At 32.4% G+C, this 26,823-nt stretch overlaps 1 protein-coding gene across 1 annotated transcript; it reads left to right on the top strand.

Annotated features, from left to right (window-relative positions):
• Positions 1-26,823, top strand: LOC127707250 (ankyrin-3-like). The gene is made up of 6 exons (XM_052211800.1): positions 1-39; positions 19,515-19,611; positions 22,634-22,737; positions 24,085-24,207; positions 24,307-25,092; positions 25,189-26,823. The coding sequence occupies exons 1-6, from the start codon at positions 1-3 to the stop codon at positions 26,821-26,823; spliced, it is 2,784 nt and encodes a 927-aa protein (XP_052067760.1).

Below are 26,823 nucleotides of genomic sequence, written 5' to 3'. Positions count from 1 at the left end.
ATGAACAACACGACAGGTACCACCTGGGGAGATGGACCTGTTTGTTTGCTTTTATAGTGATTAAGATCATAACACAATGTTGACTGCTGTAACCCTTTTTTTGACATTTGTACCTATTATGTCTGTTTGTTCTGTTCACACATCGTTGTCAATAAAATGGAATTTTATGCGACTGTCATACAAGTGAGAGGTTTAGATAGCTATAAAACCAGGTTTAATCCACCATTTTCTACATAAAAAAATGCCTGTACCAAGTCAGGAATATGACAGTTGTAATACATTCGTTTGATGTGTTTTAGCTTTAATTTTGTCATTTGATTAGGAACTTTCCGTTTTGAATTTTCCTCGGAGTTCGGTATTTTTGTTATTTTACTTTTTACCCTACAGAAAGAACTGAGATCAACCTTTTGTATTGCTCAGTATGTAGTTTCTTATGTTGTGTCATTGTCATGGCCTGTCGAGATTGAATATCCTTTGGATATGTTTCGCCTCTCTTGAAAATTTTATACATGCATTCAAAATTATTTTCATTTACCTGTGTTTAAAGTAATTGCAAATGGCTGATATTTTTGTTCAAGCATATTGTTTTTCTTAAATTGTTTAACATTTCACAGCGGTATAACATGTTACTTTAATTATTCTTCCCTTAGTTTATTTATTTTGTATTTGCATTGTATCATAGATCAAATTTATTTGTTCAGTGTATGTTCTCTGGTGTTAATATGTCTTTTGATTGAGTTAAGCCATTTCAATTGATATTTTATAATGTGTCTTTCTATGTTGTGATGTTACACTATTGTTTCAGATAAGGGTGAAGGTTTGGTACCATTAAAACGTTTAAACCCGCTGCAATTGTTTGCACCTGTCCTAAGTCAGGAATTTGATGATCAGTAGTTGTCGTTTGTTGATGTGGTTCATAAGTGTTTCCCGTTACAATGGTTTTACACTAGTAATTTTTGGGGCCCTTTATAGCTTGCTGTTTGGTGTGAGCCAAGGCTCCGTGTTGAAGACCGTACTTTGACCTATAATGGTTTACTTTTATAAATTTTGACTTGGATGGAGAATGGTCTCATTGGCACTCATACCACATCTTCCTATATCCATTCGATATATTTGAATGAGAAATTAAGAATATGTACATTGACCTGAACAGTTATATAATCAACATAAGGATATTGCAGTTTGTATTTTTTACTAAAGAGATAACACGTTAGGATAGTTAATGTTAAAAGGCCAGTTCAAATGATTATGGATGGGGGTTAAGAGAAAAATTAATCTTTCAACTTAATATAACAGCATACAGCTGTATAAATGTTTATGAGACCAAATGCTCATGACGTGGTAAAAGAAATATTTGCAGATAAAAGTGTAATTGCATGATACATAAAAGTAATGAGATCCAAGGCTTTGATAGGGAAAGCGTTTTTTACTATTCATATATTTATTTAAAAGCGAGTTCAATACAAATGTATTTTGAAGTACAGGTCAAAATCATGAAGCTGCATTTGTGTTAATTCAAATATATGTCACAGGTATGATACATTATACATGTATATCAATGATCCTATACACAACTATTGTACATCTTCATACATATACAATATACTTGTACAAGTATGAAGTATATGGAATTGTGTCATTACGGAAAAAAAACATCTGTGTGCGTTGATGGTTAATTGACCGATACACACTTCACTATCCTGTACATGTAGATCTACAGCTGTAAAATAAAATGAAAGACCTCTAATACATAAAACTTTCCATGTTATTAGTGAAATATTTAGATAATAGTCAAATCCTTTTTTTGAATGAGGAATTTGATACCTTTGTTTCTTTATAATTTATCAATTTATTAACGGATAATTTAAGAAAGGTTTGTTAGAAATCATGTCAGTACCGAAGTTCTGATTACTGAGCTGATGACACCCTCGGAGACTGATAGTCTACCAGCAGCGGTATCGAACCGACACAGCTGAAGAGCTATATGGCCAGAAAGAACCTAAAAATAATAGTAAATATCCATCTACGGCAAAGTTTGTCCGAGTCGGTCGAAACCATAGTTACTTAATAATTTAGATGGCTGAATTCTAACTCCCCTTGGAAATTCAGAGGGAAATTATTTGTTGCGCTGGCACGAAAGGCCCCAGATAATATAGGTTATCTGAATAGAGAGGCATAGAACGGACCTGTGACGTATTGTTTTCACTAATTACTTGTTGATCAAGCTTCCTGTTGTTTAGTGGTTGTCGTTTGTTGTTTGTTTACACTAGTCACTTTTGGGGCCCTTTATAGCTTGCTGTACTTTATGAGCCAAGACTCCGTGTTGAAGGCCGTACTTTGACCTATAATGGTTTACTCTTACAAATTGTGACTTGGATGGAGAGTTGTCTCATTGGCACTCATACCACATCTTCTTATATTTCTTCACAGTAGGTGGTGTTTAACTAACTTCTCCTTTAAGCGTTCCAATAGGAAAGCCAAATAGTTTGCCCCTGACTTTTTGAGAAAACAACAGAGTTTCACTAACATAATTTGGTGACTTATCAAACAACTGCTGTCGGTTTGTCGCAGTATAAGGTTGACCAATTAATGCAAGGTGTTCATTATAAAAAGCAGTGAAACGCCAAGGCTTTCGTTCACCTAGAATGAAAGTTTTGAGTTGTTCAAACTACTCTCCTTTGTCCTTCCTTAAATAAAGATCCAGCAGCAACTAAAATAGCTCTGCTGTACAAAAAACTGAAGACGTAAGTCGAATGTAACTTTCAGACTTAGCAAAGTGGACTGGTTACAATTTTTGATGGTAACGTATTCATTGAAATAAAAAAATGACCTAAAACATGCTTGTGCTTTATCATTCAAAACAAAAGTTCCAATGTCGCCAAACTTTCATTCTATACAAAAATTACCCAAATGTTTGGCATACTTGGAAAGTAACAGCAATACAAAGGATTTATTGTGTGTGATATATGTACTACGTTCTGAAAATATGAAAATATTATCAGATGAAACAATTTTTTCCATAGGGAAAATTGAAGCCGTGGATGAGATTGGCGAGCAGATATTAGGAATCAAACTCTAGTTAAGGCAATACTTGAGATTAAGAATTATGATCTTCGTGCGGATCAGATAAGATCTATCATAGATGTCTCTGTCATGAGTCCTTTTGTATGCTTTATTTCGTTAATAGGGTGATTAAATACATACAAAATTAAGCAGGTAGGTGAGGTGTATTTGAGATAGCTCTTAAAAATATATTAAAATTCATTTGTGTATTTTAACCTGATAGTAATTGAATCAATGACTAAGCAATTATGTAACACAAAGTATGTTGTTTTTTCCCGGAATTCTCCGCTAAAGATCATAATCTAAATTTGAAAATTCTCGTAAGTAGATAAATGTAGTATTGAAGTTGATGCTAACTGACCACAATGGCTATAATTCTAATCTTGATGCAGAATGATCCTTTCACCAATTATGTCAAAGTCATATAAACGAGTTTCTTTTCATTATAATGTTAAGGAATTATTGAACCAATGCATGCATAATTACTTAACTAAGTCGTCTATGCAAGCTGTTACATTTTTAATGAATCTATGACATTTTATTGCCAACCAATATTTCATTCAGTTTGTTTATAACTTTTATCCTTTGTACACGTAAATACACATATATGTATCTTATTTGTTATAATTTCTTATCATTTGCAGTATTGTGCACGATGAAGAATTGCCACAATTCGGAAGAAACTTCACTACCAATACTGATGGTGATACATGTGCATGATACAGGGAAGACAACTCCACCAAAAATGAAGACCTCTCTGTTGTCTATTTTAGTACTGAGATGGTTAGAGTTTTCATAATAACAACATCATTCAGTATTTTTGTGATTTAACTTTTTATCATACCACTTTTTTCAGATATTATATACATAAGTAGGATGTATCGATTAGTTTCCAAGACACCTGTCAACAGAACCCACGATTAGATTTTGCAACCACAGGCTGTACACTGATTTTTTAAAAAGTCTGTATAGATTCAACTGACCAGCATTAGAAATGTTTAGGCGGCTTAGTGTGAACACTTGAGAACAAGTAAAACTAACTTTACAGGTAAGTCAAGGTTGTGTCTTGCAATGCTTTAAGAATATACTGTTGATTCATTATTATTGGTGTGATACTTATTCCCGTAAATTTGGTGAGTAAACATGAACTACATATTAAAATGTTGAAAGAAGTTTAATTTTCTTAGAGGCTTGTATGCAGATTTCGGCAAAACCGATTTTAATTTTCAATAGACTGAAATGTCCCGAAGATACTGTTTACTTATATTTGGCATTGCACATTGCCATGCGTTTCACAGACTAATTATGACACCTTTATACAAAATTTGTTGTATGTGCACTGATTGATACTTTGAGAACATGATTTATATATAAGTTTGACTTTAAACTAACTTTAAGCAGCTGAGAGTACCCTAATATCGGTGCTTTTATTGTTTTTATTTTCTTTGTTTTTATTTTTGTGTACTTCATACTGATTTATTGAGTTAAGTCAGTTACAATTTGTTTTCATGTTATGCTGTTAAACCCCTGTCCCAGATTAGGGGAAGGGTTGAGCGCTCACACAAATTGTTAACCCCGTCACACTCTGTATATGCCTGTCCATAGTCAGGAGCATGTAAGTGGTAGTCGTTGGTTCAAGTCTGTCATATTTTTTTTTTCGAAATTAGTTTTGTTAAAAATCATTTCCTTAGTTTTCTCGTTTTGTATTTTTTCACATTTTTCATTATAGGGTATTTTATTGCTGAATATACTATATGTATCTAACTTTAATTACGTATATCCACGTCATTTGAAATCTGGTTGACAGTTGATATTTACAATCATACTATTTCTCCTGATCACAAGTTACATGTCAGAGATTGCATGGTTACATATAACGAGAGAAGAATTCCTAATAATTTTGAGAGCTTAAAATAAATAATTCAAGAACCTTACATAAAATTGAAACAAAAATAACAGATATGGTCACATAGGAATTTCCCTATTGATTTTGTGGTCAATTGTAAAGGTCAAAGTCACTGAAATTAACCCAAGGTAAGCCTCTGATGAATCTGGAGATGATAAATCTTGTACTTTGAATAGGATTTGGAACACAACTGGTATATTACATTTACGAGAAAGGGAGACGGAAGGTAACAGTAACACTAAAAATGGTGTGAAAGTTGATTATGGAGTGGAGTATTTTGAGCTTGCTTTCTGACAATGGTTTTGTTTTTAATTTTAAACTCTTAGGTCTGGGAGATATTATGCACCTTTTGGTGCAACTTGGGTGATCGCTTTCCCTGGCCAACCCAGATTTGCCATCTCATTATAAATATGATAGGAATCATATGAGTTTTCAACTGTATTTTCATTATGAATTTAAACATGTTTAAATGATATATATGTATAATATGTTTCAAGAAAATTATTCCATTTCAATAATGGAAAACAAGAAACCCAGTCAAAGTGAAGGCCAACATAACATGACAACCATATCACAGGAAGAAGAAAACTATGTCAGGATGAGTTTGTTACTATCTGGAATCTCCCCTCGTGCAGTACGGAAATTCTTTGACGGTAAATTTTATCCATCCTGCACAGCATCAATTATTAAAGAAACCGACAAATTGAATGACCTAAAACAGAAAAGAATTATCAATCAATCACAGTGGAAACTTTTGTTTCCATGTAATGGTAGGTATGAAGTAGTTTAACTAGGTTTATGTCAGTAGAGAATTGTCTTTATTGAAAAAATTAAAGATAATTGGGGCAAATAAAAGGTAGGCTCAAGATTAACAGGCGTATCTTGATTGAAATTTCTTTTACATTTGCACCTTCAATTCTCATGATTATATGGAAACCATTATTCGCAAGGGAAAAAAAGTTAAAATCTATAAATCACTACAAATTCACGATAAGCATATTTTTAATGGCAAAATGTGTAAATCTCAGGATATTGAGATGCCTTAAAGTACTAATGTTCTGCCAAATTTCAGGAATAAAGATTAAACATTTTTTTTTTCAGAAAAAAAGTATAATGTTACAAAGTATAAAGTTATCCAAACCTCTTGGCTTAAAATCTGTTACGATCAAGATTTGACCAAAAAAAATACATTCATGGTTTCTTTTTTGCAGTCTGTCACAGAGACATTTTTAATTTTTAGAATTCGATGTACGATGCACAGATCTAAGTGTTTAGGGTGTAATTTCTGAAAATTCAACTTATACTCTAGAACACATACATTTCGGTGAAAGATTGAAAAGTCTACTTAATCTCCATAAATGTTAGTAGGGAGTATTGAAAAATTTCTCTAGTAAATTCATAAATCAAACAATTATTGATAAAAGGAAATGTCGATGATAAGACAATTTACCATTATATATCTACATGTTTTTGACTTTGATTTATATTTCTCAACAATACAGTTTTCATTGCAATAAACATGATAAAGTCTTTTTAATAGATACGATTTTGATACATGCGATGAGATTGAAATAAATTATAGAATAACGACCAGTTTCAGAAAATCAGATAAAGCATCAAATCATAAAAATAACTGAATACATGTAGCATCTTTCTCACTTATTATAATGTCATTGTATACACAGCATACAATATTTTGGCGTTGTTAGTGGTTAAGTACCAAATATCGAAAAACAACATCCTTAATCAGTTTAAAGGACCCTTTTTAATTTTAGTTGTTTTGATATTAATGTAGATTGAAATCATAAAAAAGTAACAATTATTAATTATAATAATAGTTTAACGTGATCACCAGGCATTTAAATCAGATAAGATATAGACTAGTATAAAATCAGAAGATAACTGTATATCATCCTTCTCACATTTAAAAAGAAGACTATGATCATGATGATGTTCCATTCATGTAAGTTTTCGGGAGAATATGAGCTCTACAATCATGTCATAGTCATGATTGTCATACATCTATGATTTTAAACTTTGTACAGTGTTCACATATGTTTAGAAAAAATGTACTATTATTGAAAATGAGACATCTATCCAACAGAGATATAAGATCGCTGTTTTAAACAACTAAACTGAATGACACAGTACAGCATTGAATTGAACCCATACTGTATATATATATTAAGCTTTTGCAGGACCTCAGAATGTGAAACAGTTCAAAAGAAAAACAAAATGACTGATTTATATTAAAAAAAACATACGCAAAACAATGTAGACAACAACCAACGACAACCATTAAATTACAGAATCGGGATCTGGGCACAAAAGAATTGTGCTTGGCGAAACATGTTTGTAAGCGCTTAACCATCCCCTAACCTGTGACAGTTTTAAAATAAAACAGGTACTGTATATTTGTTGTGATCAACCTTTTAAAGGCGTAGGTACTTGATGTACTGTAGCAGTGTCATAAGTCCATTTCCAAAAGAATCATTGGATAAGCCTCTTATCTATCTCTTCGGCATACTAAGTACATATAACTTGCAGACATCTGATACGCATTCAATTCAGCAGGGGACCTATTCTTTCCTGAAATTTCTGTGAAATTCTGTCCGATTGTTTTGGTTGAATTTTATTTGCAGGTAATCCAGATTCAAACTTGTTTGATGTAACTTTGATGATCACATTGCTTACAAATCTTGCTAATTTGAACCATTTTGATAAGTTGCCATTGGCAACAGACACTACACCATCGGCTGATTTAGGGAGGATAAAGTACTATAGGAACCACATTTCACACAATAAAGATGGAAAGATAGACAACACATTTTTCAGCACAGCATGGAATGATATTATTGAGGTTTGCATAACATAAATCATTTGACAATAGTTCATTTCTCTCCCTATGAGATAGTCTTTGTTTTGCCTTGACATATGTATGCTACTTTTGGCGGTGCCGTTAACAAATTGATTAATTTGTAATAAGGTAGTTTTAAGAGGAACCACACATGTTATATACTGTGAAAGTACTTTTATTCGTTGGGTACAAATTTTCGTGGTTTTCGTCGATGGCTTTATCACGAATTTAAGTGTCCAACGAAGGAAAGCAACTGTTACAAATGTGTTATCAAAATCAAGACGTGGAAAGATCCCCATGAAGGTTTGACTACATGAATACGGGCAATTAATCTAGAGAATACATCGAATATCGGCAAACGCACTGTAAACTATATATAAAACTACTGTCAGGATTTTATCCATTTAATCTTTAAAAAAACTTAACTGTACGACTTTCTACCTTTTTATTCTCCGGTTATGATATGCTTTGATGAAGTGTTCATTTTTGTCTCCTCATAATTCTCATACGGATAAAATGTTTCATATTGGGCTTGCTTTTCATAAGAATTAATTCTACAATTCAACGTATTTCTATAGTATTTGTTTATGTAACCGTTTTCTTTAAGTGACATGTTAATGACCCATGATGATTTTTAATCTGTTGATCATTCGATCACGGGTTAATTAGAGGCATCACTTCTGATTACACGTGTGCAACAATTCAAATGTGTACTTTGCAATTTCCTTCAACCGAGACAATTTGTAAGCATAGATGACTCAGGTTATTTCCGAAAGCAATTATTTTATTTCAAATTTGTTGAATGTTGTCAGTTATGAAGACGAACAAGTAAATTAAAATGAACACCTTATTTTGCAATGTCCACCAAAAATCATTATAAAACAACATGTGATTAATATAAAGAATCTTCCTTTCTGATGGCTTCAAATTCTTCTATCGATTTTATTTCTTCAGAAATATAAAATTCTCGAATTTAAGATTGATTGATTGATTGTTGGTGCGTCCAGTGTCAAATATTCCATGCATATTCAGGACGAGAACAAATTAACAATAAATACAATAGGTAGGTTCTGTAATAGGGGCGTCCGGCATTAAGGTCGGAGAAATTTAGACTGCCACGGGAAATGAGGGTATATTGGATAGGGACAGAAAATTAGCCTTGCAACAGGCCACCTACGGACCCCTCAAAGAGTTGTTGCAAGGGTTCTTAACGTGCTAAGAGCTAGACACTCTCTTTACACGAGGCATCTGATTTAACGTCCCCATTCTGACCGGACGTGGCTGCAAATTTGTACATCCCGCACAGCCAAACGGACGCCCCACTTTAGCAAGGGTTTTACTGCCGGTCGGAGGAAGACCAATGGTGACCATACTTCTATTCCCCAGTCACCCTTGGGGAGCCGAATTTAAGAACCCACGAAGATGTAACTTTTACTAAAACCACGAAAATTTGTACCCACGAATAAAAGTACTTTTACAGTACATGACATACGGTATAGAGTTGTATTAGCTTTGGAAATCTCATGTCCATGTACATTTTTTGGCCCTGCCTCCTCAGTCATGATCTACTGACGAATTTGAAACTTTTGATAAAAGTTCCAATAAAGTGGCAGTCTTTCCTTTTAAAAATTATACCTTATCCTAACTTGTGCTGAATAATTCAACATACATTTAATTGCATATTAGAGCGTACTGGTTCCCGGAAGTTTGATAGTACAAAAACATGTACTTCTGATCTGAACAACAGGGCAAATGTGCCCTCCTATTTTAATTCTATATACTTCTTTATTATTCAAAAGAAACGTTATACAAGGGTTATACAGAAATCCTAAGTCCCCAAGCTTTCATTTGAAACCAAAACTACTCAAATATTTCACCTATTGACAGAGATAAAGCTATTCGAAGGAAACATTTTGTTTAGAATATGTACTACTTTCTTGTATGTTTTTTTTTTCGACTTGGCCTGAATTAGTGGTTCTATACCTTAAGCAAATCATGCTAGTTTTCAATTATATGGAAATTTACATAAAGTTACCCTTATTAATCTATAGATTAAATTAAAAAATTAAATATATGAGATCTAAAACAAAAGTCGCTAACCCATCTGTTATTATGCTTGTCCAAAGTCAGGAATATCATATGTAATTGCCTTTTGACATATCTTGACAATTAGGTCGTTCCGTCATTCCAGTGGAAAGACACTGTGATTTTGTTCTGATTTTTGTTTCCGCTATATTTTTTCGACTGTTTTTTTGTTTCACAAGATCGAGGTTAGTAAAGTGTAAGCTTGGTATTGTATTTTTGCAAGTGAATCGGTTAATGTTTTTCTTTCGAGTGTAGACTTTTGTCAAGAAATTACATTCGATACAATCGATATTCCTTTATTTTACAAGGATATCAGTTTTATTCATAAAGTTAAATAACAAAAACACCAAACTCCTATGGAATTCAAAACGGAACACTCTTTATAAAATTGTAAAATTAAAAGCTCAAACACATCAAACGAATGAAAAAAAAACTGTCATATTCCTTACTTGGTACATGCATTTCCTTGTGTAGAAAACGGTGGAGTAAACCTGGATTTATAGCTAGCCAAACCTTTAACTTGCATGACAGTTGCACAAACCGTCATATTGACAACAATGTATGAACAAAACAAACAGACATAATATGTAAAAATGTTAAAAAAACAATAATCAACATTGTGTTATAACTTTAATTACTATAAAAACAAATAACTATTTCAACAAAGAAAAAGAAAATGGCATATCCTCACGCTATAGATAAAGTACCTAAGTAAAACCGAAAGACAAGAAAACAAAATAGCCATAGCACAATAACACAATGGCGGAATGTATAAATATCTAGCCAAGCCAAAAGTATATTACCAATAATGAACTAAACAGTACAAAGTTAAAAATGAACAAGGACAAATAAAAAGAACACTATGAATTAATATAATGAATAAAGGCAATAGTAGTATACCGCTAATCAATAGTCATAAATCGATTTAACTGAAACAAATCCTGGTCACAAACCAAAATCGAGGGAAACACATCAACTATAAGAGGAAAACAACGGAACAACAGAAACACTGAACTGCTATTTGATAACAACTGCCATATTTTTGACTTGGTACAGGACATTTTAAGAAAACAATGGTGGGTTGAACCTGGTTTTATGGCTAGCCAAACCTCCCGCTTATATGGCAATGTTAAAATACCGCTGAAATGACAACATTACGTTAAATGAACAACGTCAGTAACTTAATCTATACTTCAAGACCAACATGTATTATTTGTGAAGTTGAAAAGGAATTACCAACAAGGTCATGATAGTTTCCGATGAATTGTTTTAGAAAAAGGACGAGACTTTCTTTGACAATACAGTCCAACTTATGGTCAATGATAAGTTTTGAACACACAAAAAAACCCACATAATTGACTTCTATTTCATTAAAAATCAAGCTTATATCACCAAGATTTTACCCGTCCAACAGCCATATTGTCAGTTTTTTTTCTTTAACTGATCCATTTAAAATAAAAGAAAATATGATCATGTAATAAGGCATTATTTATTTCAATATACATGTATCTGTAATTTAAGGAAAGACAAAACATATAGTACACATTAATTTTTAAGACCCAAAACATATACCTATAATTTTCCTCAGGTTTAACATTTTTTAGCTCTCCTGGCCCGAAGGCTCAGGTGAAACTTAGCCATCACTGTGCATTCCTTATCGTCCGTCGTCCGTAAATTTGATGTTTAATCTTCATCTCGGAAAGTACACAATCAAATGAACCTAAAGTTTCTCTGCTTCATATATATACAAAGTTTGTGTTTTTTGTTCAGGTTGTCAACTTCATCAACCAACATGCATGGCTGTCCTTGCTAGAATTGGATCATTTGAGTCAAACTATTTGTTGACTAAAAAAAATATAGCAAGTGGTGAAAGACTGACACGGTAAAAATGGTCAGTACAACAATACATTTGCAGCTGACTTAATTTGTCGTCAATTTATTTCCCGGGGAAACCATATAAGAAATATTTCATTTTGAAACTATAAGATTTCGGGTGCAAAATATCTGAAATACTTACATGTAAGATAGGACCATCTCATTTTTAATTTCACTGGGAAAATTTTCGTGAATACCAGTTTATTATAATTATATAGTTTCCCAGAGAAGTATGCTGTTTGTCTAGTCCTATGGAAATTATTTATTTTCGTAAACAGATATATTCTTTAAAGCTATTTTTTTCAAAAAATAATTCTATGAGATATTCCGATCAAGGATTGTTCGTGTAATCCTCTGAAATTAAACTTTTAAAATAGATATGATTTCAATAAGTAGTATTTAATCATTTTTAGAAATCTGCTTTTTTCATATAATGTTTATGGAGGAAAGTCGATTTTCTATTGTTTCCCACACAAAACAAGTTCCGTTTGGATATTTTGGACCTTAATCATTTCCCCAACAACAAAGAAGTAGTTTATTTGTGTATATTTTTTTTCAATTGCCGGTTTATGTTAATTTTTTGTTTGTCTTCCTATGATATTATGAATTATTCCGATAGAGTCAGATAAATTTCAGTGGTAGTGCTAAATCATGATCTGAATTCTTTATAGTTTTTATATAATTTCTTTAATAACATTCACATTTAATTGTTTTTCACTAAGATAAGTTTTATTGCTATATTTTTTCCAGGATAATTTTCAATTAACTCTAAAAAACCTAAAACAAGATACTCTTTTGTTTATAGTTGTTAGTAATGTTAAGACTAAACAAAATGTTACTTCTTTGGCCAAGACTTCTTATCATATAGTATTGCCTATAAGTATCCTTTCAAACGAAATATAAAACCTGTAGCATATAATTAATTTTCATTTACAGTACTAAATCATGTTGTTAATCACCGCATCTGTCCTACACTTTATATGGAGAACAGTGAAATATGTATTGTTTCCCGTAAAAACATTTGTTGTATATTTCCTGGTGAAATTATTAATCATCGGATAAAAAATTAAAATAACAGTTTTTGCAAGGAACTGTTGTTTGTTGTCTGTTTCTTAAAAAGTAGGATTTTCGTGTTTGTAATTTCTGTAACTATTATCTATTTTTGGTGTATGAACGATGCAGAGGTTAACCATTATTGTCCAGTACTACTAATGCAACTCAACTAAACGCTACTGGTTTAACATGTAGTATGTCATTTTAGAAAATAACTACAAATAAATATTATATAAAGAGCTGATTCGAAAAGACAATATTTCCTTTTGTCTTGACACTAATGAAAAATTAATACATTAGAGTATCTTGTTTTATTACTAAATGAGAAATTTCCCTCGGAAACAATAGACTGAATTCGATTTTTCTCCATATAAAATGTATGGAAAATGAATAATTTCTAGAATATAATTAATACTATAACTGTTTGAACCCATCTAAATTTAACAATTTTAATTTCAGAGGATAACACGATTTATTAAAAATATTTGAAAGGGGTACAGAAAGAAATATTTTTTATAGCATTAGCTTTATTTATAGATCTATATATAAGAGAACAAAAATAGCAACGAACGTATCTATTGTTTACTTACGAAACTGAATTGTTTCAATAAGAATCAGACCACAAAACGTTTCTTCATTGGAAATAATACATATTCAATTGCCATGGATGAATTATTTTACCGGAAACAACCAATAAAATATATCCCTTCGAAGTTTTACATTGTTGATTGTTATTAATAAATAATTTCTCCGGGAAACAAACGAGCAAAACACGTGCTTCCCATGGAAATATCCCCTGGTTGTTTGTTTCTTGGGAAAGTAGTAAGGTTTAATCAATTCATATGTATTGTTTTCAAAGGAAATGTTTTTGTTGTCTCCTTTCAAGAGAAATTATACATGGATGACAGTTGAAAATGTCTTTTCCGTTTTAGCCATGGCGTTGTCAGTTTGTTTTCGACTTGTGAGTTTGAATGTCCCTTTGGTATCTTTTGCTTCTCTTGTTTCTGAAATGATAATTTAAACGCTAAGAAAAAAGGTCCATGCCCTAAACGTCCGTGGTTTCACATGCGGACGAAAAAGTATTCAAATCAACCAAACGTATATAATACTCGTATGGTTGGACCATACGTGTATGGGACAAATATTCATATGGTTCGAAATATTACCCAAAGAAACACTGTTTTTATTGTTTTTCTTTTACTAGGGAATTTTATTATTGAAAAAGTTTTACAAAAATCATATTGTCATAGGGAAATGTTTTTGGTTGTCGGTTTCCTGGGGAAAATAGTCAGGAATAATAGATGAATAAGTATTGTTTCCCAGGGATTTGTTTTTTGTTTGTTAGTTTCCCGGAGAAAGTAGTCAGGGATAATAGTTGAATATGTATATTTTATTAGGGATTTTTTGTTTGTTTTCTGATGAAAACAGTCGGGGATAATAGAATAATATGTAATGTTTTCCAGGAAAATGTTTATGGTTGTTAGTTTCCCGAACAAACTGGCCAAAGATAATATATTAATATATATTGTTTCCAAAGGAAATGTTTTTGGTTGTTAGTTCCCCGAGGAAACTTGTCAGAGATAATAGAATAATATGTAATGTATGTAATGAAACTGTTCAGCGATAATACATTTATATGTATTGTTTCCCAGGGATTTGTTTTATAGGTTGTGAGTTTTCATGGGGAAACAAGTCAGGGATAATATATTAACATCTTTTGTTTCCCGGTAAACATACTCAGGGATGATTTAGCACTGCTACTGAAATACAGCTGACTCTATCGGAATACTTAATCATTTCAAAGGAATACAAACAGATTAATAGTGTAACGAACTGGAAATAGGGAATAGACACTTTTGAAAAATATACACTTATCAATTTCATCTTTTTTATTGAGAAAATGAATAATTGTCAAAGGGAACGTGTTTTTTTTTTTTTTTTTTTTTTTTTTTTTGTGTGTGGGAAATAATAGGAATTTGACTTTCCTCCATATACAATGTAAAAAAAATACATAGATTTCTGAACATGATTCAATATTACTTATTGAAATCGTCTAAGTTTACTTTTAAAGTTTAACCAAAGATAAACACGAACTATCAGACGATGATGAGTGATACAAATAAAATATCTACAAATATAGGAATATTTTTAATGAAAAAGAATATCCAAAAAAAATATATTTTAACGAAAATATTTCCATGTGAAGCTATACATTTCAACCGGTATTCATGAAAAGTTTCCAGGGGAAATAGAAGGTAAGATGGTACTATTTGACGATATTTTGCATCAGAAATCTTATAGTTCCTAGGGAAATATTTTTATATGGTTTCCCTTGGAAATTAATTGACGACAACTTTATTCAGCCCAGTCGTTTGTTTTTTTAAAGTAAAAATGTCAAAATGATCAAAATGGCAAGTTCTTTCTACCTGTAAACATATATGAAAAATCCGATGACTTAATATGGAGTTATTGCCCCTGAAATATAAGTTTTTACACGGTTTCAACTACATCGGGCAAAGTTGACCTTAGATGGATTTGGCTATGTTTTAGGTACCTTTTGGGTATATAGCTCTTCAACTGTTTTGGTTCATATACATTCACGGCTTTCAAATATTCGGCTTTGAGTGTTCCTAATGAAGGTAAATCCAGGAAAGCACTTCGGACGCATAAACTTATTAACGTATTGTTTTCGTTTTTTACCGCACTGTGTCAATACCTTTGCTGGTGGACTATCAGTCCCCGAGGGTATCATCAGCTCAGTAGTCAGTACTTCGGTACTGACATGATGAGTAGTTAATATTTGTCGTTTCTGAAAAAAAAGATGGTCGAAAGGTAAAATTTTCCTATAATAGGAGTATTCTCCCCTAAATAAAGATGTATGAATGATGATATAACTCGTTTGCCATATTTTTGGTCATTTGATTAGCAGTTTTTGCTTCATGACACCGAAATTTAATTGATGTCAAGGTCAAAGGTAAAATTAATGTTCTAGATTTTGATCATAGCTATAACTTCATATTGAGACATGATAACGTCATGGGGTCTTTAGTATTAATTTGGAAGACAGCCTAAAGTGACCTTCATCTAACTGGAAGTAAGCATAGCTTGTATCAATGTAATGTATAAGTACATCGAAACCAATACTTTTGGGACAAGTGTAAATCGACCTGTCATATGAAATTGAAAGAAAAATTTATCTTCCTTATTTCAAGAACAAGTACATCCTAACCATTTAATACTGGAATCACTTATGAGTAAGCATTTGTTTGACACTTGAAGTGACCTCGACTTAACAGTATGTGTCTTTCATCTCCTTTTGTTCATGAAAAACTTCCATTTACTTTATATTTTTGGGATAAGTGAGTGATACGCTATTTGTCGACGCCAACCTTATACTTTTTATCCTCATTTACTAATCAGAAGGGAATTTGATTTGGATTGAAAGACATTATACAATTTGTTCTTTTGAGGTTGCATATCCACATTCACTTAAATGTGATTGGTCCGAAATAGTTTCTTTACCTGGTTTACACTATGTTACACTCTGTAGAAACTACTTTCGATTCTTATTTAAACATAATGCAGATTTCACTGTGAAATATTCACGCATGATACACAAAAACAGAATCCAGAGATTTACGGAAAGATAAATTTTAAAGGAAAAATAACATGTGTTTTTTTAAGATAAAACAATGTTTTGCTAGATGTTGATACTAAACCCCTAACGGGAGAGATTGTACTTGATTTTCGTATGATGAAGACATAATCTTTCAATCAGTTTAATTGAGGTCTGGATTTGGCATGTCAGTAACTGCTAGTAGTCCTTTGTTCATTTATGTATCATTGTCATTTTGCTTAGTTTCTTTTGTTACCTATTCAGACATCGGACTCGGACTTCTTTTAAACTGAATTTTTACTGTGCGTATTGCTATGTGTTTCTTTATTATACATTGGCTAGAGGTATAGGGGGAGGGTTGAGATCTCACAAAACATGTTTAACCCCGCCGCTTTTTTGCGCCTGTCCCAAGTCAGGAGCCTCTCGCCTTTGTTAGTCTTGTATGTTTTTTAATTTTAGTTCTTTTATATGTTTTGGAGTTTAGTGTGACGTCTATTTACACTGAACTAGTACACAATTTTATTTAGGGGCCAGCTGAGGACCACTCCGGGTGCGGGATTTTCTCGCTGCGTTGAAGACCCATTGGTGGCCTTCGGCTGTTGTCTGCTCTTTGGTCGGGTTGTTGTCTCTTTGACATATTCCCCATTTCCATTCTCAATTTTATTGTTATTGCATGTATAATAAGGTTCTGACTCAAATACTTTTATTCAGTTTGTGAGTTTACAAACCCAGTGTACACAGCTCGTTGAATTCTCTGTTAAACATATTTAGCAACTAGTTTAGACTATGTTTTTAGAGGATGACACACGGTTAAGTGCTTGTCTATTGTTCATGAATGATGATTTCCAAATATCTCACTTTTTTTATGTCACAAGGTTCCTCTCACTATAAGATTTACCCTTCATATTGATTAATTCATAAAACAAAAGCGATGTTATGCTGTCCTCAGGTTATGCGTTTGATTTTTTTTAACTTAAGCGTTTTGCTATTTTCATTTTGATATATTTTACTGAAAAATCTGAATATGGTTAGGCGTTTTCATCGAAATTATATAATCACGATTAGGAGCCTCGCTTTTCTTGAAACAAACAGGTAAACCTATGTTAAATTTTATGATTTAACAAATATCGTCTATATCTACAAAAAAAAAATGAAAACAACACTTAAGAAATAACTATGCAATATATCTGTTTACAGCTACATCTATTTTCGTCCCTTGTGGCGCAGAACGCGGGAAATATGTTTCCATTCGTCCGTCCGTCTGTCTGTCCATTTGTCCATCTCTCCTTCGTGTGTCTGAAACACATCAATACTCAGAGACCGTTTAACATAAATGTTTCGTATTTAGTAGGATTTTATGTGGTCATATTCTGTTGATCGTGCTATATCATCAGTTCCATTTGACTATTTTTACTGGAGTCAGGGACTTTTACATTCCTTTTAGTATTGTAAAAAAACGTCGGCTGAACACAACTTCTGTGATTCCGTTTTATAAACATAGCAATTTCGTTGTGAACGTTAATTGCGTAAACATTTAGGTTTAGTTTAACGTCTTTTTTTTAATATCAATTACTTTGTCAAACCTTCATGGAATTTTATGAAATTTAGAAAGATGCTTTTTAATGACAAGAAGACAGTATCCTAAATTTTTGCTATTTTCATTTTGATATATTTTACTGAAAAATCTAAATATTGTTAGACGTTTTCATCGAAATTACATAATTAAGTTATGGTTATGGAGCTTCGCTTTTCTTGAAACAAACAGTTAAACATATGTTAAATTTTATGATTTATTGAATGTCGTCTATATCAACAACAAAAATGAAAACAACGCTTTATGAATCTCAAGCGTTCGACAACATAGCTCAAAATAAAAGGATGACAATATACGTAAACTGTACCTAAAAACTGAAACTCAAATGACAATGTTGAACATATTTTTGAGTTATTGGCTATTTATCTGAAACACATAGGGATAGGCAGAAACTATCATCATAACAGTGATCAGCCATACAAGATATACAAACATGAATAATAAATAAAATTGTTTGATTGTCCTTAAATGATAACTCTTTACAATCTGATTGAAATACAGATCCTGTGTCCATGCTTGCCTTAATTTCATCTGACAACGGTCTGCAAATCGATGGATGTGGTTCAGCATATATCGAAATCAGATTGAGAATGGAAACAGGGAATGTGCTAAAAAAAAATAAAATAACAAAAATACCCAACTCCAAGGGAAATTCAAAACGGAAAGTCCTTTTTAGAATGGTAACATCAAAAGCCCAAACACATCTAAGGAAACCAACTGTCATATTCCTGACTTGGTACAGGCATGTCTTATGCAGAAAAATAGTGGATTTAACCTGTTTTATAGCTAGCTAAACCTCTCACTTGTATGACAGTCGCATTAAATTTTCTTGAAACAAACTGAAAAATCTATGTTAAATGTTGTCCTTTCCTTTTTTGCCGACATAGTGATGTTTGGTCTAAAGGTTTGGTCCTGTACTGGTGTTTGGTCAACAAATATTGTAATTATCAGACAACGGTCTGCAAATCGATGGATGTGGTCCAGCATAAATATAATGCCATTGAAAAAGCTGTATATTTCCAAATGAGAAGTCTGTTTCTTAAAATAAAATAATTCCGAAAAAGTAAAACTTCATATCGAAATAAAATTGAAAATGGAAACGGGGAATGTGCAAAAAAAAAAGTAAAATAACAACGCGAGCAAATCCGTTGGTGGGAGTCGGCTGGCACCTAACGAAATGTCTTTTTGTCGCCAGATGAGGGATTCAGGTTTAACGGAGCCTTTTATTTTTCAAAAGGTTTCAAATGGACAAATTTATTATGACTTTTACTATTTTTTATATCAATTATTTAAAATAGGTAATAAAATGAAAGGACAGGTTAAACAAAAAGAAACAGGAATGTGTATCATTATGATTAAAAATTGGTTACTTTCAGCATATAACAAAATAGAAAGAAGTCATATATAGTAAATTGACTAGAAGCTATGCATGAAATAATGTATAACATCTATTGGATGTTTGCAGGCTGTTGGAAGACTAGGTGGTAACAATATTCTTGATGAATGTAAAGAGTTAGGAACAAAACATTTAGAACAGTCGACAGTACCTTGGAACATAAGAGGTAAGGATCAAAACATTTAAGCAACCACTCTTTGCGTGTTTTGGAAAATAAGACGTAATTACAATAACTTTTGGCAAAAAACCCGGACCTACAAACAAGAGGAAAGGACCAATACTTTAGATCAAACATCACTATGTCGGCAAAACAAAAGGAAAGGGCCAAAACTGTAGAACATACTTCAGTATTTCTTACTTTAAATGTCAACACCAAAACTTACATAAAGTAATATTTAGTACAGTGATATGGAATTGTATAAATTGACTCAAATTGTGATAAAAAATATGAACAAATACTTGCTTTTTACCTCTTCTTGTGTAAGGGGACGTGTTGGCTACGACTTGGCATTCGTTGTTCTTCGTTTTTTTTCAATCGCCATGTTTTTATCTTTTATCCGAAAACTACCAACCTGAATCTACCAGGGAAACTATAACAATGCTGGGTCAGAATCTATCTCATAGTATAAGTTCAAGAATTGTATTCGTTTAAAATTATAGGAGGACTCCTCAAAGAAATTTTATTTATTTCTCTATAATCCTCTTCATTTATTTTTGTCATGAAAATTACGGATTGACTTATTTTCAGATTCTAGAGCAGGCTTCACCATGCGATGGATTTTCTTTTTCATGGCTAATCAACTTCTAGTTTATCAAATGTCTAAATACTCCTACACATGATGACCATTAAATTTTTTTTAATGTTTCTTAGTAACTTTGACCATCCTGAAGTTTGATATCTAGCCTTATGTGAGCATGCTAAAGTGTGTAATTTTTTTCACATCCATTGCTGATCTACTTCCTGTCTACTGAATACTTGAAGCGGGGGTAAAATAATGAAGCAGCAGCTGGCTTCCAATTCAACTTGTTGTGGAAATCTATAGCATACACATAGAAATGTTGAACAGGAAAAAAGATCAGCAAGACAGAATTTTTCAAATTAGTAAGAAACCTTTTTAATATCCCCGCCGTAACGGAGGGGGCATTAAGTGCTATCCATGTCCGTCCGTCCGTCCCGTATGTCCCTGTCCGTCCCGAACGTCCCCACAAATTGGTTTCCGTTCTCTAACTTTAGTTTGCCTCAAACAAATGTTATGAAACTTAACACAATGATTATTACCACAAAATAAATATCAAGTTGAAATTGGGTGGCGTCACTTTACCGTTCATGAGTTATGCCCCATTATTAACATAAATATTGCTAAATTTTTCGTTTCCATTCTCTAACTTTAGTTTGATTCAATCAAATGTTATGAAACTTATACACAATGATTTTTACCCCAAAACACATATCATGTTAGAAAATCGGTGGCGTTACTTTCTTGAGTTATGCCCCTTTATACATGGAAAAATTGCTAAATCTGTCGCTTCCGTTCTCTAATCTTAGTTTGCCTCAACCAAATGCTATGAAACTTATACACAATGCTTATAATCACAAAACAGTCTTAACGACATGAATCCTGCATCTGCATGTGGAAGTTGACTCATGCATATTTACAAGCGGGTGCATCTGTGGCCCATAGACACATTCTCCATTTATTCAAGTTATGGGTCAGCATTGCCCAAATGGTTAGCCGAGGCTTTACTCTTTTTTTACCTTTTGACACAAGCTTGCTTATGATATTTGGCAAGGATATTTTTACAATAAGTCAGTTTTTATTATTATCAAGACCATCATTTGACCTTGACCATTGAAATTTTCTTTTAATTTGATTGTCTTGAACATTAACTTTGTATTTTTACAAAGGCTTTAATTTTGATATCTTACACATAGGTGCAACACTCAATATAATGTGTTGTGTACCATGAATAATGACCTTGGCATTTGACATAAAAGGTCATAGGCAATTATTTGATTTTTATATGTCCATCCCTAAACTATATCTGTCCATGGCACATGTTAGTTTGTTTTCGATCTATGAGTTTGACTGTCTCTCTGGTATCTTTCGTCCCTCTTCTCTCTTCTATATATATTTGTTCTCGCAAAAGCAAGTTCTTTTCAGTGATATGTTTTTGATAGTTACGCAAAAAGAAACGGGTAACTTAACCATACCAAGACTTTCTTGCAAGTACTGAAAAAGTATAACTCAAATACCGAACTCCAAAGCAAATTCAAAAAGAGGAAGTTCGTAAAATCTGACAAATTCAAACGCTATCAATCAATGGAACAAGTGAAAAACAACTGTCATATTCCTTATGTGGTACAGGAATTTCCCCCCAAAAAAATAATGGGTTAAACCTGGTTTTATTGCTAGCTTAACCAAAGTAGATTCTTGTGTCATGTGGTCTCTTGTGAAGAGTTGTCTCATTGGCAATCATACCACATCTTCTTTTTTATATAGACTCAAAGCAAATGAAAATACTTAACAGTCTGATATAATATTATTCAATCCTACCCTAATTTTGCAGCTGCACTTTAGTTGAGATTTTATTCAGCAGGGTAATACATTGTACAGAAGGACAATATCTTGTCCAATGTCGAAAAAAATGTATTTCTATAGGTGTGACTATCATGACAATGACTGGAGTATGTTGTAGTAACACAGAATACTAGTTTTATCAATCTTGACCAGAAATCTTTTATATATATATATATATATATATATATATATCATGTATTTATTTTGCAGTATTTTGTCATTTCAAAATTAGTGAAATTTTCATAAGTGATAAATTTTCCTTTCATCAGAAACATATCAAGTTACCAATTTTATTGAATTTGAGCAGTTTTTCTTGATATTTTTCATCACGAACATTTAGAGCCAAATGGTTTAGAAATCAAAGATAATCTACTTAAATAAATATGGGGAGTTTATCAAATGAAAAGGACCTTTTCAAAAAAGCCATGTTTTCAAGTTTTTAAATGTAAACCATGCGGTGTATAATGAATCGTGATTAAGTATGAACAGGAAAGATGATATTCGCCGATATAGGCCACCATTATATACAATTGGTAAACTTATAGACTGCTACCACTCTAAATCTAAAGATGATAAAGGACATAATTTTCTCATATTTATAAATTTCAGAACAAATCAGACAGATTTTGGAAGCATGGAGAATGAATAATTCCAACTTTGTTGAAACCAAAGCTGCCAAACATGTAATGGCATGTGTACAGGAGAACAGTTGTGTAACTATTACTGCTAGTTCTGGTTCTGGGAAAACAGCAACTCTTCAATATGTGGCATTGAAAATGGTTGATGAAGATTACGACGTTCTTCTTGTAACCAATGCACATGACATTATTAAGTTCTACAATCCAAACCAGAAAACATTGTTTGTTATTGATGACTTTTGTGGAACATTTTCCATAAACCAGTCAGACGTTAACAGTTTGGAATCGGTAATCGAACGTATAAAAGAACTGATGCAAAATAAAATGACAAAAATCATTGTGGCATGCAGACTACAAGTGTATCAGGATGACAAATTTGAACAGTTATCCATTTTTAGGAAATGTGTATGCAACTTGATGTCAGAAGATTTGTGTTTATCTGGCGAAGAGAAACAGTCAATTGCTGATTTATATCTTGATACAAAAGATTTAGAGATAACTAAGTTCTGTGATTTATATGATTGTTTTCCACTTCTTTGTAAATTGTATCATGATAATCCTGCCCTCAATAATACAGATTTCTTCGAATATCCATTTTCAGTGTATAAAGCAGAGATTGACAAGCTTCTTAAAAAAAGAAATAATGGAAAATATTGTGCTCTGGCTTTATGTGTGATGTTCAACAATAGACTGAAAGAAACATGGTTTACAGAAGAAATTGATACAGTGATAAAAACAATGATAGAGAATACATGTGAGGCATGTAGACTGGACAGAGGAACATCACGGTTGTTTCTACTAAATGAATTGAAGACACTTGAATATTCTTTCATTAAGAAAGAACAAGGGATATTCAAAACTATACATGATAAAATATTTGACTTCTTGTCTTTCTATTTTGGTAAAAATATGATCCAATGTTTAATCAAGAATGGAGACAGTGGGATTATTATGCAGAGATTTCTATTAGAAAGAAAAGATAACATGGATCAGTTTATCACTCTAGTACCACCTGAATACCATCAAATGTACATACAAAGAATGATTGATGACTGGTCGAATGGTAGAGTACAATACGTGTTTAACAACATCAATATGAAGGCATCAGAGTTTAAAGAGAGATTCCTTTGTTCTTTAAAAACCCTTGATATTCAAGTCCAAAGACAATTAGCACTGACCTATGATGTTAATACCGAATGTACTACATTGATTCAGTGTTGTTACTTAGGGGACACTCCCTTCACTGGGTGGTGTCTTTATCATGGTGTTGAAGTTAATCCGTATAGGTTTGATGATTTGGTTCCACTGTATATAGCAGCACAGGAGGGCCATAAAAACGTAGTGAAGTTATTACTTGATAAAAAGGCAGACATCAATAAGTGTGCAGTTAATGGGACATCTGCTTTATATATTGCTTGTCAGAATAAGCATGTAGACACAGTAAAGGTATTACTTACAAACAAGGCAGACATTAATAAGTGTAGAGATAATGGAGCAACTCCTATGCATATAGCGTGTTACAATAATCATATAGAGACAGTAAAGGTATTACTTTACTACAAGGCAGACATAAATAAGTGCGCAAATAATGGAGCATCTCCTTTGATTGTTGCTTGTTACTATAATTATATAGACATAGTAAAGCTATTATTGGAAAACAAAGCAGACATTGATAAGTGTGATGATAATGAACAATCTCCTTTATATATTGCTTGTCAAAATAAGCATGTAGACACAGTAAATGTATTACTTAAAAACAAGGCAGACGTTATTAAGTGTACAAATAATGGAGCATCTCCTATGAATGTAGCGTGTTACAATAATCATATAGAGACAGTAAATATATTACTGAACAACAAGGCAGATATTAATAATTGTGCAAATAATGGACCACCTCCTTTGAACGTTGCCTGTTACTATAATCATATAGAGACAGTAAAGCTATTACTGGAAAACAAGGCAGACATTAATACGTGTGATGCTAACGGAGCTTCTCCGTTATACATTGCTTGTCAGAAAAATTATATACAGATAGTTAAGGCATTACTAGACAACAAGGCAGACGTTAATAAGTGTACAAACAATGGAGTATCTCCTTTGAATGTTGCTTGTTTCTATAATCATATCGAGACAGTTAAGGTTTTATTGGACAACAATACAGACATTAATAAGTGTGATGCTAATGGAGTTTCTCCGTTATTTATTGCTTGTCAGTATAATCATATACAGATAGTTGAGGTATTACTAGACAACAATGTGGACATTAATATGTGTGCAAATAATGGAGCATCTCCTTTACATATTGCTTGTTTCAATAATCATATAGAGACAGTAAAGATGTTATTGAACAACAAGGCAGATGTTAATACATGGGATGATAATGGAACATCTCCACTGTATATTGCTTGTCAGAATAATCATAAAGAGATAGTTAAGTTATTACTAAACAACAGGGCGGATATTAATAAGTGTGCAAAGAATGGAGCATCTCCTATGAATGTTGCGTGTTACAAAAATTATATAGAGACAGTTAAGGTATTACTGGACAACAATGCAGTCATTAATAAGTGTGATGCTAATGGAGTTTCTCCGCTATATATTGCTTGTCAGAATAATCATAAAGAAACAGTTAAGTTATTACTAGACAGCAAAGCAGATATTAATAAGTGTGATGGTAACGGAGGATCTCCTCTGAATGTTGCTTGTCAGAATAATCATATAGAGACAGTAAAGATATTAATAGATAAGAAAGTAGATGTTCATAAATGTGATGATAATGGAGCATCTCCTATGATTATGGCTTCTCAGAATAATCAGATAAAGATAGTAGAGGTATTATTGGAGAGCAAGGCAGACATTAATAAGAGTGATGATGATGGAGCAGCTCCTTTATATATTGCGTGTCAGAATAATCATAAAGAGATAGTAAAGTTATTACTGAACAACCAGGCAGACATTAATAAGAGTGCTGATAATGGAGCATCTCCTTTACATGTCGCGTGTTACAATAATCATAAAGAGACAGTAAAGATATTACTTGACCAAAAGGCAGACATTAATAAGAGTGATAATGATGGAGCATCTCCTTTATATATTGCTTGTCAGAATAATCATATAGAGACGGTTACGGTATTACTTAACAACAAAGCAGACATTAATAAGAGTGCTGATTATGGAGTATCTCCTTTACATATTGCGTGTTACAATAATTACAATGAGATCGTTAAGGTATTACTTTGCCAAAAAGCAGACATTAATAAGTGTGATGATAATGAAGCATCTCCTTTATATATTGCTTGTCAGAATAATAATACAGAAACAGTAAATCTATTACTGGACAACAAGGTAGACATTAATAAGTGTAGAGATGATGGATCTTCTCCGTTGTGTATTGCTTGTCACAATAATCATAAAGAGACAGTAAAGCTATTACTGGACAAAAAGGCAGACATTAATAAGTGTAGTGATGATGGATCATCTCCTTTATATATTGCTTGTCAGAATAATCATTTACAGATAGTAAAGTTGTTACTAGACAACAAGGCAGATATGAATAAGTGTGCAAATAATGGAGCATCTCCTTTGAATATAGCTTGTTACAATAATCATACAGGGACAGTAAAGGTTTTATTGGACAAACAGGCAGACATTAATACGTGTGATGCTAACGGAGCATCTCCTTTGTATATTGCTTGTCAGAATAACTATATAGAGACAGTAAATGTATTACTGGCAAACAAAGCAGACACTAATAAGTGTAGAGATAATGGACAATCGCCTTTGTTTATTTCTTGTCAGAATAATCATATGGAGATAGTTAAAGCATTACTGAACAACCAGGCAGACATTAATAAGTGTACAAATAATGGAGAATCTCCTTTATATATTGCGTGTTACAATAATCATGAAGAGACAGTAAATATATTACTGAACAACAAGGCAGATATTAATAAGTGTGATAATAATGAAGCATCTCCTTTGTATGTTGCCTGTCAAAATAATCATAAAGAGACAGTTACGTTATTACTTGACAATAAGGCAGACATTAATAAGTGTAGGGATACAGGAGCAACTCCTTTGTATATTGCTTGTCTGAAAAAACATATAGAGATAGTAAAGATATTACTTGACAACAAGGCAACCATTTATGAAATAAGATAA

The sequence above is a fragment of the Mytilus californianus genome, unplaced genomic scaffold (genome assembly GCF_021869535.1).
Source record: "Mytilus californianus isolate M0D057914Y unplaced genomic scaffold, xbMytCali1.0.p SCAF_60, whole genome shotgun sequence".
NCBI classification, from domain to species: Eukaryota; Metazoa; Mollusca; class Bivalvia; order Mytilida; family Mytilidae; genus Mytilus; species Mytilus californianus.
Note: the sequence above shows the minus strand (reverse complement) of the source record. Positions and strands in the feature narration are given on the sequence as shown.

Bases quoted from the DNA above. Each gene is read 5' to 3' on its own strand.
- LOC127707250 (XM_052211800.1), top strand. From the start codon at position 1: ATGAACAACACGACAGGTACCACCTGGGGAGATGGACCT. The intron at 40-19,514 runs GTTTGTTTGCTT...GGATGTTTGCAG, and splicing joins CCACCTGGGGAGATGGACCT to GCTGTTGGAAGACTAGGTGG. The intron at 22,738-24,084 runs GTAACTATTACT...ATTGCTTGTCAG, and splicing joins GTGTACAGGAGAACAGTTGT to AATAAGCATGTAGACACAGT.